The following is a 20,088-nucleotide window of genomic DNA, read 5'->3' on the forward strand; positions in this document are numbered from 1 at the left end:
AAGATGATTATCTAGATCTTGATAAAAGCACAAACTGTTTATGCTACATGAACATCATCGACAACAAGGTTCGCGCGTAGAATCCCTAAGATATGATCTGTAATAATCTATATTTGTAGTTTTTTTGTATCTATGTACCCAGCAAAATCGCAGAGGATGAGTTTCATTCCAGAAATGAGGCACACATTTTGGGAGAAGGAGGAAGAAGTTCTATTTATTGGCTCTACTCCAATGCTGACGGGCTTTTGCCGGAGTAATATTTATCGTATCACTTTCAACATAGACTTACACACATACTACCCACAAAATATATATGTTCGTGTGTAGCATACACAAGTAACTTCTTTCATACGCACACATATACATATAAGCTAGTAGCTACAGTGGCTAGAAAGGGGTTATTGAGGAGAGAATAAAAGTCGGACGGGAATGGTTGGTTTGGCGGGAATGGCGCCACTCCACATGTATCGACAAGTATTTGTGCAGCACTGGTAGTGGTGGCTCACAGAAGTGGCGTCTAAACGCCTGACTACCTTCAAATACAATTACAAACTATCTTCCATTCTCTCCAACTTCCTGGACAAACATCGGGAAGGAGGCAATTTTTTACTTCTAAGAGGATTTACTCATGCATAATTTGATAATGATAAAAGATGATAATTGTTATATTTGAAAATACATGAATATATGGATCTGTCGTGCGGTGCTAATTTAAATAATTAAAAGAATCATTAATACTAAGTGAACACTTATACAACATTCTCTGACTCAACCTCCTCAACAAACCGAGGTTGCAGAGGTTCGACGAAGTGTTTCTTCGTCATTGATCTCTATTTTGCCACAAGGTCTTGGCCCAGTGACCTACTCTGTACACAATTGTTTTCTTCTTCGTGTTCTCTCTCTATAATGACCTCTTTCTCTCGGCTTTCTACCCATAAGTCTAGCCTCAAGTAAGAGATTAAGATTAGAAAAACGTGACGGGACCTATGCCCCACGGCATAATAGAGACATCCCCTTTTAGTAAAAGGCTTCTGCTTTGAGAGCGGTTAGTAGTTGTCTTGAACGTGTTCATAGTTGTCTCATTCTAAAAATACCATTCTATTAGTTATCAAACGCGCCAATACAGGCATTTTAGAATTCTACAGTTGTAATTGTTTACAGAGTTCTTTGCCTGTTTCATTTCTAATCACTTCAGAGCTTATCTTTGTTGGCTTCCTCCTCTTGGATACATCCCGCGATGGGTTTTGGCTGCTTAAAAGATGGGTGAAACACCCTGATTAAAATGTAGGACGCTTCGTTCTCCGATGTCCTAGCGCCTAAAATATAAGGTAGCTTTGTTTTCTTTGCTAAACTCATTGAATGAGCAAAGCCATAATCAAACCAACTCATTTCGGTATAGGATCACTACCTCCTGACCTCGTACTACTTGCTTAAGTCCTTCTTTTTTCTTTGCCTAGTAGATGCTGGGAAATTTACCCATAGCTTCCTAGTGCATGATCCTTGGACTTATCATTTCTGCCTAGCCTTCCATGGATAGCCATCCCTTTCTTCTTACCTTCAGTTCCGCTAAGATGGCGCATATCTTGGACTTAACGTAAGTGAGGGTCGAATAAATAAAGACAAATATCCCTTGTTTTTAGTTAGAATAGAAAAGAAGATGAAAAGCTCTATTTTTTATTTGATTTCCTAGTTCACAATCTTTTCTGCCCAAAACTCACTCATACTTACTTATCCAGGGTTGAGTTTGTGGGAGGACAAAAAAAAAACTTTTCTGAAGAAAACTTCGGTTTTAATTTTCCTTCCTTGAAAGGACAAAAAAAAAAATCAGGAGCGAACAAAGCTGTAAGAAAACAAGGAGTACAGAGAATGCTTGATGAACATGGCAAACTATTGTTTGGCTTTAATTTTCCACTTGGAAAACAAGTTTGTGTGGAAAAACTCAATCCGTTTTTTTTTTTTATCTCTCACTTTCTCTCTTGAGAGGAAACTTGTTTTCAAAATGAAAATGCCCAATTCTGTATTACTTTTAATTATTAAATTTTTCCAGGGACGCTTGTAAAATGTGTTTTTAACATTTCTGATCTTTCCTTTTCGGTCAAAACTTCAGTATGGAAGCAAAAATACTATCAAAACGAAATTTAGCTAGTGTTTCCAGGATTTTTGGACATTTTGAAAAACTATTTTTGGGAACACCCAAATTATGCTCCTAAATACCGTTTATATCTTGGTGGTTTATATAATGGTGATGTCATAACCCTGTATTTTTTTAAGTGAAAACATAATTTAAAATGTCTGCTGCTATTGATTATTTCATAGAAGTAAAAGGTGGTAAAAATGTTTACAAAACATGAAACGAATGAAATTTATTCTGTGATCAGTTTTTGTTTTCCAAATTATAAAAGCCCCTTGTGTTAAGTTGATTTTCCTTTAATTAACACTATTCTAGCCAACCTTGCAAAGCTTTGTTTCTTAACTATTTCTTGTCTCCATCCCACTTTACTTTTTATTTAAGAAAATAAAAATTAGCCAACATGCCAATATCTAATGTTATCTTACTGATAAAAGAAAGTTTACAACATTTAGTATAAAAAGTACATTTAATGTTTTGTCAAAACAACTATCAAAATATTGAACAGTTTCATAAATGACATTATTTCCTGGCGAAATAACCTTCCCACTAGTCTGGAGGAAAAGACATCAGGCCTTTGTATTATTTTATTTTTGTGTCTAGAACTCGTCTTTTATCTAGAAATAACTTTTGTTATTTGTTGGCGAATAAAACATATTCTCTGAAACATAATATGTATCTTTATTATTGGGATTTTCTCTTTTAGAACTCTAGTTTTGTTGGGTGTTGGTCTGGAATACTTATCGTTATCTATTTATCAAACGTTTCATGAGGCTGCATCAGTGGATTCGATATCATATGGAGGATTGCTACTTAATGGACCAAAACGGAGGATACATCCATTTCAGGGAAGATACACGATGACGAACATCATATTTTAATGCATTACAAAACAGAGACAAATAACTTTAAATGTATTACCAGCTTAATCTAAACTAATGTTGCAGGCGCAAATAGAGAACAGATTTCCAAGACCTAAACTGAACAAACCAGAGTTCAAAACATTTTCTAAAAACCTTGTGGATTAAGTGAGAAGCGTAATAATTTTGATTTTTTTTTCCGAGATTGATTTGCAGGCTTGTTCACTTAAAAAACATGTTAAGTTTCCTAAGTAAGACTTGAAGAGGAAGTGGACACAGCTGAATACATCTAGAGAGTGTAGACATTGATGCCATATCTAAAGTAGATATAGAAATTGCTTCAGAGTTCATTTTAATGGAAGCGAAACAATCAACATGCTCAAGTGAAATGCTCTTGGGCCAAGTGCTTCTTAGACCGGTGTGAAAGTAGCTAGCAAGTTATCTGCAACAAATAAATAGTTGTAGCATGAAATTAGTTCCTTTAGTGAAGAAATAGATGAAAGAGTATGATGAATGCTCAATTATTCTAAGAACTTTGTACCCATCCATTAGTTAAATTACTAAATTTCAAAGCAGTTTCAGGAGAAAAAAAAGTTTTCGATAAGTTAAATTGTACAACATTAAGAGTGGTACTAAAAAAAAAATACCAACTTAAATACTGAAAACAAAAATCTCTTCAAAATTCAGAAGAGAAAACGAAACGAGAAGAGTTTAAAGACATTTTTTTTAAGACGGCGGCCGTCTGATTTTCCCTTTGAAATGGAAGTTATTAGTGCGGCTTTTACTCGTTTATGTTTAGAATAACTTTTCTTTCGCTATTTTTTTTTTCTTAAATAATCGAGTTTCTGTTAGATCAAAGTATATTCTCTGTAATGCCCTTTAATGGTAAGAAGGAAAACAAGAAGGGAAAATAGAAGATGCAACAACACGACCGACTCTTCTACTTTAGCCCTTCAACTAACGATGATTATCTTTTTATTTTACTTCATTTCAATCTATTTATTTGTTTAATTCTCTTAAAACCTAGTATAATTTTTGATTATCTTTTGATTAAACTAACAGTTGATAAATCTGTTGTTTCGGAATGTGTTAACAGGTTCGATAAGCAATCTGGATGACGCTGAACCAACCTGCAATAAAACTGCCCGAACCAGAAAAGTTATATCTGGTGTGGTTGGCGCAGCGTCCAGTGTTACATCTGTACAGGTGGCCAATCTACTAAGGTTATTCAAAATACCACAGGTTTGTTTGTTTATCAATAGCAATATTTGCATGTCAGCAAGTTTTTTTTTAACACAAATAACTTTGGATTTGACTGAAGTAAAAACAGAAGCAACGAAAAAGGGAAGGGTAACGTGAGAGATACTACTATGATATGAGAGTTTATGTTCAAATGGGTACATAAAAAATAAAGACAAAGACTTAATTAAGTTTTACAAATACAAAAAACTTTCACTAAATACAATAAGAAGCTTTAATTGCACGTTGGTGTGGGCACCATAGCAATAATCCCTTTGTCAGTTTACTGACAATTCAATTACTATCCAATAAATGATTTCATGAATATTATTCATTTATTAAACAAGACATTCCTTGTAGTTTTTTTCAGACGAGGGATAATTTAGAGCCCTTTAGAAATTCATTGGCCGTCTGCTAACCAATTACGAGTTTAATTCAATTGCTTTTTAATTTTTACTGTTTCTTGAGTCGATTTAACTTTTATTAGTTTTTCGATTGTTTATTTTTGTTCCTTGCCCTTTTTTTTTTTATTCAATGCTTTAAATGTTAATAATATTACATTGAAGGAATTTTATTATTAATAAATTTTCTACAGCCACGTAATAAATGTGGGAATCATTCAATATAAGTATAGAGACTCACGTTCACTCACATATCGCGGAACATCTGTTTGTTTAGGTGGAAAAAAGCTTAAAACGTTTTGCAAAATAAAAAGAATATTCCGTAATCATTCATGTTGATGATGAAGTAGTTTAAACTTTTGTTAATTTTTATTGAAGCTTTCTCATTTCAAATAGAAGGAACTTTATTATAATTTTTGATTTCAGTTTTATATTTATTTGAAAAATTTGAATAGTTTCTCACTCCTAGAAAATAATCCTAGCAATTATTGCAGCATGTATAGTTTTATTTGCTGAGCTTAGAAGAGAGTCCACTGATAACAACTGACTCAATTCTTCAGCAATTTGAATTGCCATGATAAACTCTTTTGGCGGCGCTAGACTTGCTGCATACCTTAAAATATAGAGGTCAAAGAGTTATTTTATTTAGAGGATCGCAGTTCTTCCTTACACTGAATTCGATGAGAAAAGTACCTGTACTTTCATTACAGGTTAGAGAATGTAAAACGGCAAGAGGCCGAATTGGACGAAGACCATAACCCTCTCAAATGTAAGAAGGGGAACATTAAGAGCTTAATAAAATAATTAACAGCAGATGGAAGAAATTCTGGACGCATAAAAGCAGTATTTTTCCAATTTAATAACAGGAAAAGTACTTACGCATCATGTATCGTATGCACATTATATGGAAATCAGACTTGGCCCCTTACCAATTGTAGGCACGCGAAGACGCCTACACCCAGAAGCGGAAAACGCGAGAGTTTTAGAGAGGGTTAATCTCTAGTGCCCTTAGTGCGTAAGCCCCACCACCTCGACAAGGTTGGACACCAAGTGGGGTCAAGGGCCAGGGCCATAAAGAGGGCAAACAAAAGACACCGAGATAACCCTGCAGTTGAAGATGGAGAAAAACTGATGCTGAAGAGAAGTGTAATGTAAAGGATACAGGAAGGTGGTTGTTGCTTCTTCTTCTTGCCGATTAACGAGATGCACTGTAGCCTGGAAAGAAGAGAAGTGAAAACACAATGAAGGTTACAAGATGCGAGGCTAAAGAAGTTTGGCGGGAACCAAAACGCGGGAAAAGCATGGCGGGAAAATTAAAAAGAGAGGACGCCAAGAAAAGATGAGTTCGACTGAACACCAATTTTATCTTTCAAATGCCTGGATAAGATCAGCTAAGTCAAAGTTCCGGTACAGATTCGGAAATGTATTGTACTGGGAAATGGAAGCCCATAAATTAATTAATGGGCCGATCATGTGGCTCAAAAATGGGCAAAAAAAGTTTAGAGTAAACTGCGCAAGAGAAGAACAGGTTGACAAGATAGTCTGTTGGAGAAACGAAAGAGGGTTTGTGGAATGGTGGACACACAGTAAGAGAATAGAGAAGCATGAAATAATGTTCAAAAAAAAAGGTATTTTGAGTTGGGTCAAGTGACATGATATTAGGAACTTATGGGAAAAAAGTTTTAATTGGTTTTGTGTTAAGTAATTTTCATTATTGTGACACTTTTACTTTTCTTGTATATTTGTCGATTATTTGGTTTTCTTTAAATTGTACTTTTTAATTATGTTTACGCTAATTATGTATTTAAAAAAAAAACCCGTACCTTTCTTGTGTAAGAGCTTGTTCTGTTCAAAGGTTGTACATAAAGCTGTTATTATTATTTAGTTACTTTAAAATATTCAAATAAAAAAAGAAAATCATAAACAAAAATCTATTATTACTAAATACAAAGATAGAAGCTGTGTGAACGAGTGTTTCTTTTATAAAATATATGTGTGTGTAAAATGTATTTTCTTTCCTGAAAATACTCCGCAGGAACGGTGACTAAAAAAAAGAAAACTGTTTCTTTTACAGTACCCTACATTCACTTCTATTATGTACCCAGTTGTTCAGATCTTACCTCTTTTTCACCACAACAACGGATGTCAAACGAAACGGATGAACACATCGACAAAGTAAAACTTGTCTTTCATCTATTCAGAACTTCCAGCTAAACAGAAAAAGGAAACCTTTTATTTGTGCGAGACAAGAAAAAAGATCTGGTCTGAACGCCCATACAACTTGCTCCAAGTTTTTATTCATATTTGTTTTCAAAGTGCAAAATAACTCTTTTAATGTTCCCCATCCCTCCAAAGATTGTCGTAAGGCTAATTTTCCTAGCAAAATTATTGTTAATGAATGTTATTGATCGACACCTACCTTACAGAATGAACTGTTTAAAAAAAAAAAAAAAATCGTTCGAAGCATTTTCGAAATCTCATAAAACTTTGGAGTTCATTCAGTAAGTTTCCTGTTTTAAAATTGTCTTCAAACTCGAAATTTTAGTTCTAAATTTATTCTTCATTAAAATATATAAGATACATAAAATATTATAATGAACTTTACTTTAAAAACGGGACTAGAGAAGAAGACGTCTATGCTATGATGTTATAGATTAGAATCAATGAGAGTTGAGGGAGGACTGATGTTTCGGACGGCGAAAATTGGTATTCTCTCCAAGCTCAGGGTCCTCACTTAATTGCATCACGAAGAGGAAGGTGGAACTAGCTAGCATTCAGTTTAGATTTCAGGTCTAGGATGCACATGCTACCCTCTAAATTTGGGCTGAAGTGAGAGGCTTCTTGAGAAGGAGTTAATTAGGTATCCAGCAATGGGTGAGATCACATTTTAGCGAAGACCTTGTGGTGGCTAAGAAATACATCCTTTTTTTACCTGCTGATCTTGCAGCTTTTTGAACTGAAGTTTTTCTAAACCAAACCATGAATCATAAAAGTTCATCTTTACTAGTCTTGTTGGTTAAGGTGAACAGTACAACACCCAGCGTCCTTGCCGGTAACTGCTACGCAGGTTTTTGACGCGAGCAGGCTGAAAGGCCTTTACTAAATTGTAACTGAAAAATACGCTAGAAGCTATATATTTCTAAAGTTTTAAACAAGTGGAATCTCTGAATGGGACTTCAGTACACCGTGAAGAGTTTACTATAATAATAAAAAAAAAATATGCATATTTTGATTTAGTTTCGTATCAATAGAGTGATGATGATTTTTATTTTAGTTTCCCTTCGCCCACGGTTGTTCCTCTACCAAACCCTACCTTAGAAAGATTCCACCTGAAGGCTAGTTTTTTAGTTTACAAGAAATATCTTTCTCTGATAGATGCTGTTGAAAGATGCCTAGAAAAAGGTTCCTTGCGTGGGGTGCCTAAGAGTTCCTTTCTCTCATAACAGGTTACAGACTTAATCTGGCCTTATGTCTTCATAAAAGACACAATAAGTCAAAAGTTTCTTTGATCGTGACACTAGATCGCCTTGGGAATTACGGCTGAGATCGATATTGTAAAGTTGCTTTGAAAAAGCTCTTGTTACAAATTTGTAGAGCAGTCACTATCAAAATAAATAAAAGAGGAATCAAAGTATTAGCCGCCATGTATCAATAAACAAACAAGATAAAAGCTATCGGACGGATAGTTAGTGTCGTGTAACTCTCAAAATATATTGTAACTGACTCGTCGTGTACGGATTGCTCCGAATTATGTCAACAGCAGGTTCCCTTCCTACTGGTGCCTTACAGTTAAATATAAGCAAACATTTTCTGACAATGGTTGGTTATTGGATCACGTCCAAATGAAAGAGCAATGTCGCCCGGGTTCTATAATGGAAAGCTCTACCCATGTTTATAATGTTAACCAGCTTTCAGATACATTGTTGTTAAAATAGATGTTTTCCGTTGTTGATTTTTCTTTTTCTCTTTTTCACTGCAATTCTAAATATTGTAGTAAAACAAAAAATCGGGCGCCTAGAATTTCTTGAATGTTCCTAAAATTCTAGCGGGTGTCTAATCTATCATAAAAAAAAAAAAATCAAACAAAATCAAATCTTTGTACAAAATCTAATCCTCCATTTGATTTAAAGGGCAATAAGTATTAACTTTGGCGCTAATAACCTCAGCTGTTGATGCGCCAAAAAAAAAAAAAAAGTATTAACTTCGCATGAGATTTGTTCAATAACATCAGCTGCAGTTTGTCCTAAATGTGTTATATTTACTGGCCTTATTAGACGTGGAGAGACTGAAGAAGCTTGTAGACGCAACATTTCCTGATGGACTGTAATCATTCACAGAAGATTTATATGCCAACATTGCTTGATAGAGGAGATGGAAATATCAACCTACCCAAAACTATTTCAGAATTCTATCTCCGGCTATCATGAGAAATGTGGTTGTAATCTTGCAAATTGATAGTACATCAAATGTCGCAACCTGCCCTCTGCCTTTGTTTCAAAATATAAATTACTATTTCATTTCACTTGTCAATCTTTAACTTGAGTTATAGTTTAAATAGAAGCAATTTTTATTTTTTAGGTTTCATATTTTTCCACAAGTCCTGAACTAAGTAATAAACAAAGATTTGAATATTTTACAAGAACAATTCCATCAGATCATCATCAGGTGCAAGCGATGGTTGAACTGGTTAAAAGGCTTGGGTGGAGTTATGTTTCTATTATTTATGAAGAATCCAACTATGGTATTAAGGTAATCAATATTTATTAATTTGGGTGTTTTTTTGTACGGTTTATTTTGAACAAATGATCAGTACTTTTTTATACTTTAATTTGATTAAAGCAAAATTAATTCAACAGTAATTTGTGAAAACCACTTTCCCAATTGTTTTAACTAGTAATTTTGTAACTAACATCTTTAAAATATTATTTATTCATAAGTTCAAGTTTGGTAAAGAAATTACTTTAGTCCTTTATTAAACGTAGTATCACATGAATAACGCTTCTCTGGACCAATTCCTCTTTTGTCGTTAAAATATTTTGTTGAGCATTTTAGAATTTTTCTATTGATTAAGATACTTCTTTCTGAATTCTTATTTGCTTAAAAAATAATTATATCTCTTTTTCAAGGCTTTTGAAGAATTGGAAGTATTATTGGATAGACATAGTATTTGTATAGCAGTGAAAGAGAAACTGGTTAAAGATTCCGGTGTAGCCGAAGATAATGTATATGATAATATAATCCTTAAACTGCAGACAAAACCTCGTGCCAAAGGTGAGTACAGTTGGTTAATTATATAATATTTTGTTAACTGAAATAATGTTTTAAGAAGTGTGTTTATAAAAGTTAAAAGGGCCTTTTTTTTAACATAAACGAGTTACAACAAAAAAAAAGTTCAAACTTAATGTCAATTTGATTGCAAACTATTTATGTAGTTTACTCAGCATATCTAATCACAATATCGGATGTCATCAAAATAGGGAAACAAGGTTTGAACAACAACACGCAATAATTAAAATAAAAAAATCTGGTGTGGAATACTCGCATGATTTTTTTGAGTTAAGAGAGGGGAAATATTGGAACTCATCGAATTTCAAAATACATTTTATTTTTTTTAACTAGTAAAGTTAATAACAAATATGAAGCTATAACAACAAATAGCGACCCAAGAAACAAGCTAGAGTTCTTCATTCATATCTGCGAACAGTTGTTACATCCCAGAATAAATAAATACGCAGTTGAAGGACCAGAATAGTGGAAGGCCATAGGTACCTGTCCGTTACAAAACAATTTCTGCCCATCAGGGCATTTTGTAAGAAAGGCGAAGCTAATTTAGATTTTCACTTAATTGTTCACTGCCCATTGAAAGTCAAGAGTTGTTAGCAAAGAGAGAATGCTGTTCGGAGCTCCTGTGTAATACACTAAATGCCAAAAACCATTAGATATCGATAAATAAAAGAAAAAAAGATATATGAGTCTAGGAACAGCCATTGTATCAACAAAATATTTTTATATTAATTATTTATTACGATATTTTGGGCTAAGTTTAATTGGGTAATTATTTACATTTAAATAATTAAAAAAAAAAAAATGGTAGCAAGGTCAACGTGGTTGTTTCGCACTTCTGGAAAACAATGTGGCTAGGATTCAAGGGTTCTCAAACAGTAAGTGAGCAGCGTGGACACAAAACACAGCAAAAAAAAATTAAATTAAAACTGTCCGGTAGGACAGTTGTATAAGGGTTGACCATCAAAAACTGCACGAAAAAGTGTAACGTTGAAAAACACCCAACTTTGACAATTTTTTTCTATTTTTCTTAAATAAGAAGTGTTTACTTATTACAAGCTACGTGGCTTAACCGTAAAAGTGGCCTGTTTATTTTATGGCCTGCTCACCAGATGTTGGTAACAATGTGACTTGTAACCTTTTTACAAGCAGAAAAGACGTGTTAAAGTGTAGCCCCTTGAGAGAATATTAAAACGTTTTGCTGACTACATTTAAATAGTTATTATAATATGTTTAAACTATTAACAAAGTTTAACCATATTCTATGAATTATTTAAATTTAGTCAATTTAGTTGAGCTAAATATTCTCTTAGATATAGCTACGTTTCACTATAAGTAACATTTTTCTTTGTAAGTTTGTGACTATTCTAAAATATGTCTATGAAATATTATTCTAATTATTGCGCGGGTTCTTTTTGTTTTACTACATGGATATCAAATTCTTATCAGAACTTTTGAATTATGAACAATAAATAATCAAATCAATCATATTACTCTGTTTAGAAAGAAATCAAATTGGATGTTCGTCCAAAACCGAGCGATGAACAAAACATGAAGCAGTCTTTACATAGAAAAAAAGTCTCTGTTTTAAATTTATCACATTCTTTGGATAAAAAGATCCATTTTTCTGGATTTAAATGGATAAACGTACTTCACTGGAAACATTTTTCTAACAAATTAAAAATAACTAGGCGGGACATGTATTGCGATCCGCCCCCTCTGTAATGTGCGTGAGTGAGTGATTATGAGTGGTGATGAGATAGAGTTACCTGTGGGAGCAATTAGTTCCACAAGTCAACCAGTTCTGCAGTTCCTTGGTGTTGTTTTCATTGTGATGGAGGAGTTAGTGTGAGGTATGGTTTAAGGTTGTTAGGATAGGATACTCTAGGACGAGAAGAACCCAAATGAAGGTGCTAAACCTCTTTCATCAGTGATATTTGAAATAAAAATTAAAAAAGGTTGTTATATAAGCTCTTGAGATTGTGTTAAACAATTCACATTTTCAGATCTTTTAGAGGAAATTGTAATTTCTAGTTTTAGCCATGTAGTGTCAATTTTTGTTTTACTAAAATAAAACTTCTGCTAAAACTGGGGATTATAGTGAAGTAAATATTAGGCATAAATATATATATATTATTTTAAATAAATAATTTATAATTTCTGAGATATATCATTAAATTACAGGTGTTATTATATTCGGTTCAGACCAAGAAGTAGCTGAATTAATGCGAGCGGTAAAACGTTGTAACGCTACTGGCAGTTTTTCATGGATCGGATCAGACGGCTGGAGTGCTCGAGATTTAGTATCCAATGGTAATGAGGCACAAGTAGAAGGCACTCTCTCTGTACAGCCCCAAGCAAATCCAGTGGCCGGCTTTGAAGAATATTTCTTAAATCTGACAGTGGAGAACAATAAAAGAAATCCTTGGTTTGTTGGTCAGTTATCCTAAAAAGAATGAAGTATTTTATTTTATTGCTAGTGGATTAATATATAAGGTAATAATCAAATATTTAATTATACGTAACTTATAAATCTTATTTATCTGTCCTGTATATTTCAGAATTTTGGGAAGATCATTTTAAATGTCGCTATCCGAACAGTACACCTACACCCTACAATATACAATTCGTACGAGAATGCAATTCTAAAGATCGTCTAACCAAAAGTGGTATCGTTTTTGAAAAACAGTTGCAGTTTGTTAGCGATGCAGTTACTGCACTCTCAGTTGCCTTGCAAGATATGCACAGAGATTTATGTGGCAACTACAAAGGAATATGCACAAAAATGAATCCAACTAAAGGACCAGAACTCTTACGCTATCTCAGGAAAGTCAGTTTTCAAGGTATTACTTTTTGGTTTATTTGCTTTTGATGATGTACTTTGTGGTTGAGAAAAAATTGCTTCTAGTAATATGTAGCTATTATTTTTTATCGTACTTAAGTTCACTTATACCGTACAATTTAGTTCCAAATCAGTTACAATCACTTCGAGGCAGATGTTACTACTTCGCAATAATTAGTGTCTACATCGGCACTCTAGGCAGGCATGCTTAATTTTAATTTTTTGGGTAGGACTATTTTAAAATTGCCAGTTAACAAAAAAACAATATGTACATTTATCCATTATGGACGTTTTTCAATCGATTAACTACAATGTTTTCAAAAAAATTTTAAAATATTAACACCTGCCTTCTTCAAAATACCGCTAGGAAGATCATTTACATTTACATTGCATGATTTGTCCTTAATGATTTGAACTTAATTGCCCGACCAATTCTTCCTTAGTATTATATTTCTGTATTGAACTTTTTATTCCTGTCTGATTACATTATTTGGTTTAAACTATAGGATTATCCGGTGACAAATTTCATTTTGACAACAATGGTGACGGTCCTGCCCGCTATAACATTGTGCACTTTAAGAAGATATCATCTGGAAATTACCAATGGGTTAATGTTGGACAGTACATTGAGGGTGAACTCTTACTGAACATGTCAGGTTATATTCAATTCAAATTGAATCTAATCAAATTGATGAATGATATTCAAAATTTTGTGTTTATTAATTACTGTTGTAGTAAGGTTGAATTTTCTTTGACTGCTTATGGGTGTATATCACATCAATTTTCAGATATAAAATTTAACACTGGAAGTCAAATACCTCCAGAATCAGTGTGTAGTTCTCCTTGTTCAGTTGGACAGCCAAAGAAATATGTTGAAGGCGAAAGGTGTTGTTGGCATTGTTTCAACTGCAGCCAATATCAGGTATTCGTTACCATTTCGATTTATTCAGAAGATGAATTTACATTAAAAAAATAAAATATGTCTTCTCTTATCCAAAATTTAGTAACAAAAAACAAACAAAAAAATAGAATTTCCCCAAATCTGGCTGGCTTACGTAGTGACACTCAATCAATACTCAATTTTTATTGTGGTATTGGGTTCGATTTCCGGTCTATGCCTTTATTTAAAGCCTAAAACCTAATGAGGAATTTGTAGTTTAGTCGTTTAGCTAGTCGTAAAGCTTCTTGGAAAAGTAGATGTTACTTTCATTTTTTCAAAGTATCATTAAACAAAAATAAAACCCTTGTTTACTTGATTTTCGTAATTTTGGTGAAATGCTTATGAGCGGCTTTCAAAATAGCATAGTATTTAATTAGCAGCTGCTCTGGCTAAATCCTTGTTCAACTTAGCTTACAAATTTAAAAGTAAAATAATGTTACAAAAGTGGTATTAACAAACGTAATCTCTCTTCTTGAGCTTATGCTTGTGTCAATAGATTAAAAGTATATATATATATTTATTAAAAATATTTCTTCAGGTATTGGACTTAGAAGACGAGACACAATGTTTGGCTTGCCCTGGAGGTACATTACCTGACATGAATCGTCAACAATGCCTACCTTTACCTGAGGTAAAAGAATTGATATTATGTCTCCTTCATTTTTCGTGCTGTTATAGTCACATGACTTCTTATAATTGTTTGATTGCAATTCTTTTTAGGAAATCTAAATCAAAATTTCAATTCAATCTTATTGAATATTAGTTAACAAAATGTCTACGCTGACTTAAATGATTGTTCTTCTAACAATTACAATTCTTTGCTAGAGTTCTAGCAAATGGCTAGTTTACTGAATACAAAACGTATCCTGGAGCAGTGGGCTTAACAAACTTCCCTAAAGGATCAGGTCACTCATTTTCCGATTATATCTGATCATTAAATATGAAAGTCTTCCAGTCCACTTTAAAACTTGAAATTAAAACTTTATGGGCCCAAATAACATCAACTTACTTGCGAAAGCTGACAACTTCTCTCCTATTGTTCCCCATTGGAAGACTTCTAAGTGCCGCTATTTATAATAATTATACATTCTTACCATTGGCCACCCTAGAAGTAAAAATTTTAAATGAAGAGTAATGTTGAAATTTACTAACTTCATACTAAATCATTGATATATTATAAAAGTAGTAACAGTGGTAATGGCATTTAAAGTAAAGAAAGATACTAATGACAAAAAAATCTGGTATGCTGGATGAAAAATGAAATAAAATTTATGGTCTTCAGTTGTGCTGCATCTGTTAGGGCAGCAATAGATGTAGGTCTGAACATTTTGTAAACAATAATATGATTAAAAATAAATTTATAAAAAAATTCTCGGCTCAAAATTCATTTGTTTCAAAATTGCATCAACAACAGCAATTTGCCAAAATGGTTGATGTGAATACAAATATAAATAAACAACAAAATAATAGTGTCAAGTGTCACAGACTGGGTGTTTTGTGCAACATCAGCATCATATGGAATTCAGATTTTTCCTTTCATTGCAAAACATCGCGATTCTATGTTGGAACGACAAAATGGGGCCGCGAATGATGAGTCTGCGTGCTGGTAGTTAAAAGGAACAACAGCCAGGAGCTCAGGGAAGTCAATTTCATCATTTAATATTTTCGTTAAGAATAACAAATAAACTTCTTGGTATAAAGGTATTGAAATTTAATTCGAAATAGGGGAACCATGCAAAATACCCTATTGACGCGGTGCTAGATCTTCTCGGCTACATTCTATGATGCTTCGGAGTACAAACAAAAATAATTTAATCTATTATTTATTTATGTGAAATCATTTTACATGTTTTTTGATATTGAATGTTTACTTTCTTGCATTCAGGTATATCTGAGAGTTGGAAGTGGCTGGGCAATCGGTGCCATGTCCTTATCAGTGATCGGCATTATCATCACACTGTTCGTGGTGATAGTGTTCGCCAGGAACAACAACACACCGATAGTGAAAGCAGCTGGCCGAGAACTCAGTTATGTCTTGCTTTCTGGTATTTTCCTCTGTTATTCTATTACGTTCGCCTTAGTTATTAGACCATCGGATATTGTTTGCGGTATACAAAGGTAAAATTTCTACTTTTTTAAAAAAAAAAATTGTTGTTTACATTTTTACTGTTAAATTGGATGCAAAATGTTATTCTATTACTTGTTAATTCTGCACACAGATTCGGAGCTGGATTTTGTTTCACCGTGGTTTATGCTGCACTGTTTACCAAAACGAATAGAATAGCCAGGATATTCAAAGCTGGGAAAAGAACTATAAAAAGGCCTAGTTTTATCTCTCCAAGATCTCAGTTAATTATTTGTGGTTTTCTTATTAGTTTGCAGGTAAAGACAAATATATGTTGAGTTTTGATCACTTTAAATTTCTTTTTTATAAATAAAATTAAAATGAATTGATTCTTGATCAAAATGATTTGTGAAGATTCTGCTGTTTCTTCTTATTTTTTTGTTTTTTAATTGCATTCATATTGCTTTGTTTTTTGCTGCTGGATATATTTAAAAATTAAATGGGCGTTTGCCGGTATAGTGATTACGAAGTGGGTGATCCCCAGTTCGAATCCCCAATTCTAAACCCGAGTGCAGCTGATTTTCATTAGTTAGAAAAAATGTTAACGGTAAAGTATTTGCTCTTTTCCATTACTGACTACCTACTCTTCGCCAAAATGGAAGAAATATTGAAATGGTAAAATTTAAAGTGATTTAGGAATTAGTTCAGAGCTAATTCTAAGTCATAGATGGTTTTTCACTTTCTAGAAAGTTTGCTAAGTTCATGCAGCAATGGAAGTTTTAGGGAAACCATAGGCTTCTGTGTAGTTCTTACCAATTTACGCCTCCAAGGTTTTATGGAACACTACTAATCAAAATGGTATCACAGGTTCTTCGGATAGCCTTCTGAAGTTTTTCTTGATTAATATCCAGGCTCATCTTTCTGAAATAGATTTCGTGACCTTTAATTAATTAGATAGTGAGTTCTAAAACGTTGTGAACATGACCGGAAGTAGTTGTACGTGATTTGGCGACAACTTGTGCAAGTCTACGCGAAAAGGCTCATTTTGTTCTCCTTTTGGTGGGAATCGTGCTAGCAGAAATCCCATGGTACCAGATATTTCAGTATATTTTCACCAATTTCTCAACTAGTGTCTTAATTGTGCCTTGACATTTTTATTATTGGCGACACTAAGTAATTTCATGTAAATATAAGAACCAGCAAAGAGGTTGTTACACAATTTTTACATTTGTCAACTATCTATGTCTATTGTGATTGGGGTCCCAAACCTACTTGAAAAAAAAAAATATCTCACTACTTCTTTCTACTAACTGAAACGAGTAAATTAACTATTTATTCTATATTCCAGATAATTATAAATATTTTATGGATGATAATATCACCACCAAAAGCAATACATCATTATCCGACCAGAGAAGATAATCTTCTAGTTTGTTCATCCTATATAGACGCTTCATATATGATTGCATTTGCCTACCCGATATTGTTGATTGTGGTTTGTACAGTGTATGCTGTTCTCACCAGGAATATACCAGAAGCGTTTAATGAATCCAAACATATAGGTAAATAAACAGCATCAAAGATGCTTTGATTCAAAATGAAAACTTTATCGAAATGGTGTTTAACTCTGCTCAAAATTCAAAAAAGTTCTTTTGTAAAAGAAACAAAATATATTCTTCTTAAAATAATAAGTAAACGTATAGTTTTTACTATTTTCTACAATGATAAACATAACGATTTTTGAAAATCAAGTTCTTATTCTTATTATGCCAGAATGAATAAAACATCTTAATTCTCTTTCAAGGAGCTTCATACAGCACCCTGTCTGGTGTTGGCAAGTTTTCTATTACGAGAGAAAACTAATTTGGTTTTTATTTACTTATAGGTTTCACAATGTACACTACATGCATTATCTGGTTGGCTTTTGTTCCTCTGTACTTTGTGACTGGTAATCACATGCCATTGAGAATTACCAGCATGTCAGTAACCATCAGTCTGTCAGCCAGTGTCACAGTCATTTGTCTTTTCTCTCCGAAGGTTTGTTCTTTAAATTATTATTTTAAACTACTTTTTATTAATCCTATTCGGACGTTTATTCTGAATTTTCGGTTACAGTTATATATCATATTAATCAAACCAGAAAGAAATGTAAGGCAAAGTATGATGCAATCAAGAAGAAGTGCGCTGAGAACTGGTACTAGCGCTAGTGTAATGGTTGGTACATTACCGATAGCTCATCCTCTAGGTAAGCTAATTTGGAACTGTAAGTTAATTTTATTGAGAAAACTGTTGATGTTTATTAGAATTCTGATCACCAAAGGTTAGCTCGGATCTTGTTTAGGAGTTGACTTTAAAACAAGGGATTAGAGTCGAACTGTACAGAATTGATTCATGTTTTTGGGTAGATTCTATAGAAAATTGCAGTTTTAGTTGTTAATACCGTTGCAAACAATTAGCGAAGTCTTTTTAATTGTGAACAATGAATGCTTTGCTTCAGTGCAAACGTTTTTGACATCTATGACCAAGCTTACGCGTTCAAAACCTATCGGGAGCTATTATATCTACTACTAAGAAAAACAGTCCAATCTCTTGTTGGAGAAAATTTGGTACGGTATATACTTAAACAATTGTTAACCTAGGTTTTCTTGAAAGCTCTCATCTACAGATTAGGATAACCTCTTCTCCTTCCAATAAAGGTCTATTCTCCAAGATATCTCCTTACGTACAGTAATGTTTTAAAGGATCCAAGAGAAAATCTTGATAGGTTCAAAAAGCCATTAAAACCTTCAATTTATTTGTTTTGTGGATGGTTGAGTGCCAGTACATGTGTCACAGGTTCTAGAAATCGCATTGACTAGAAGAAGATGTGCAAACCCTAACTGGCATTAGTAAGCCCAATATGGCAGCAGCTACGGAAAGGCTCTAGGGTTAATTTATATCCCCTTCTCCCTTTTATAGTCCCCCCCGCTTGGAGAAGTTGCATTTTGCTTCTGCTTCAGATGCAAGCAGCTCGTAATTTTTCTTGAGTTCATAGTTCAATAACTCGCACGCAGGATCGCAGTACCTAGTCGGTCTAGACGTATCTTGCCTATTTTATTTCGTTAAATTTTGATATTCAAGCTGACTCTTTAAGTATGTTTAGAGAATCACGACTTCTCCTCACAATCGGTGTAGGAGTGTCACTTTTAAAAAGAAAAAATCGGCATCCCTACATCAATTAAATGAGTTTAAGATGCGTGAAGTCGATAATCAGTATAAAGAAAATCGAATAATCTTATTTACTTAAAGAAAGTAGTTATTGGGTTCATTTTACATCATTCCATTTTATAAGAGAGAAGGAACAGTGAAAAAATTGCGTATTATCGTATTCAAGCCTCCTCTGTAACTTGTGTTATTTTTTAAGACGATTTGATCCAATGTACTATATATTCTTATTGAAATTACACGCCATTAATTTCTCAAGAAGAAATGATTAGCGCTATGTTGTGGAATAGTCCAGAATAACTCGTTTGTAGTTAACATAATCTTTTTAAGCAATTGAGAACGACTCCATTTATCAGCTGATGTCCATCTTCCCTCAAGGAATTTAGCTAAAGAAAACGTTGTATCATGGCTTTAGGGGGCTAAGTTTTAACTTTATCGAAAACAATGCCCATTCTAGTGTGATCAACTAAACTTGTATGTTTTTACAGTTACATCAGAGTCACTGATGAAGTTGCAACAACAATGTTCAGTGGATCGACCGTCATTAGGTGAAATAAAAACTTTATCCGGTTATATTTCTAAAGCAACACAAACATCTCCAAAAACCGCCATGTGCGATGGATTTATAAAGAAAGAGCTCAACTGTAATAATACATAGCACCATAAATTTATAAAAAGGTTACGCGCTTATGAACGTTCAAAACGGCGACCAGTTGTGGTTTAAAAATAATAAAATAAATTGGAAAAAATAAGCAATAACTGGAAGTTTTGAAGAATAAATTAATAGGCCCATGATATATCTAGGCTTTTTAAAAGTCAAGAGAAAATAAAAACGCTTAATCTTTTTCATGCAATAATTTTCTTTATTTATTGAAGAAGCAAAATAAATCATCCCTTTAAAAAAGGAGACAAGAAATACGGGTGATAAAACATGCAAATTAAAAAGAAGAAAATACTTTTGCTCATTTAACTAAGTTATTTCTGGAATGGGTTTCTTATGCTATAACAGTCTTTATATTGCAAATATGCAAAAGAGTAAATTATGAAAATGTAATTTTATTAAAGATTTTAAGAAAAACAACGCCATTCACAGTATTAACATTAAGTAAGATTTACTTAATGGGAT

General features: G+C 33.3%; 1 protein-coding gene across 2 annotated transcripts in view; it reads left to right on the forward strand.

The window, feature by feature from the left end:
- The window catches only part of LOC141451684 (metabotropic glutamate receptor-like), a 97,462-nt gene extending 77,696 nt beyond the window's left edge, over positions 1–19,766 (forward strand). For both annotated transcript variants that reach the window (XM_074123188.1, XM_074123189.1), the window contains 14 exons: positions 4,085–4,230; positions 9,207–9,377; positions 9,755–9,899; positions 12,096–12,347; positions 12,473–12,754; positions 13,260–13,409; positions 13,542–13,675; positions 14,232–14,324; positions 15,579–15,811; positions 15,913–16,075; positions 17,107–17,320; positions 17,644–17,795; positions 17,874–18,003; positions 19,451–19,766. In XM_074123188.1, coding sequence (XP_073979289.1) covers positions 4,085–4,230; positions 9,207–9,377; positions 9,755–9,899; positions 12,096–12,347; positions 12,473–12,754; positions 13,260–13,409; positions 13,542–13,675; positions 14,232–14,324; positions 15,579–15,811; positions 15,913–16,075; positions 17,107–17,320; positions 17,644–17,795; positions 17,874–18,003; positions 19,451–19,620 — 2,435 coding nt within the window. In that variant the 3' untranslated portion in view covers positions 19,621–19,766. The remainder of the gene's footprint in view (positions 1–4,084; positions 4,231–9,206; positions 9,378–9,754; positions 9,900–12,095; positions 12,348–12,472; positions 12,755–13,259; positions 13,410–13,541; positions 13,676–14,231; positions 14,325–15,578; positions 15,812–15,912; positions 16,076–17,106; positions 17,321–17,643; positions 17,796–17,873; positions 18,004–19,450) is intronic.
- Positions 19,767–20,088: the final 322 nt, after the last annotated feature.

The sequence above is a fragment of the Rhodnius prolixus genome, unplaced genomic scaffold (genome assembly GCF_049639745.1).
Source record: "Rhodnius prolixus isolate KJV_2025 unplaced genomic scaffold, Rpr scaffold_14, whole genome shotgun sequence".
Taxonomy (NCBI): Eukaryota; Metazoa; Arthropoda; class Insecta; order Hemiptera; family Reduviidae; genus Rhodnius; species Rhodnius prolixus.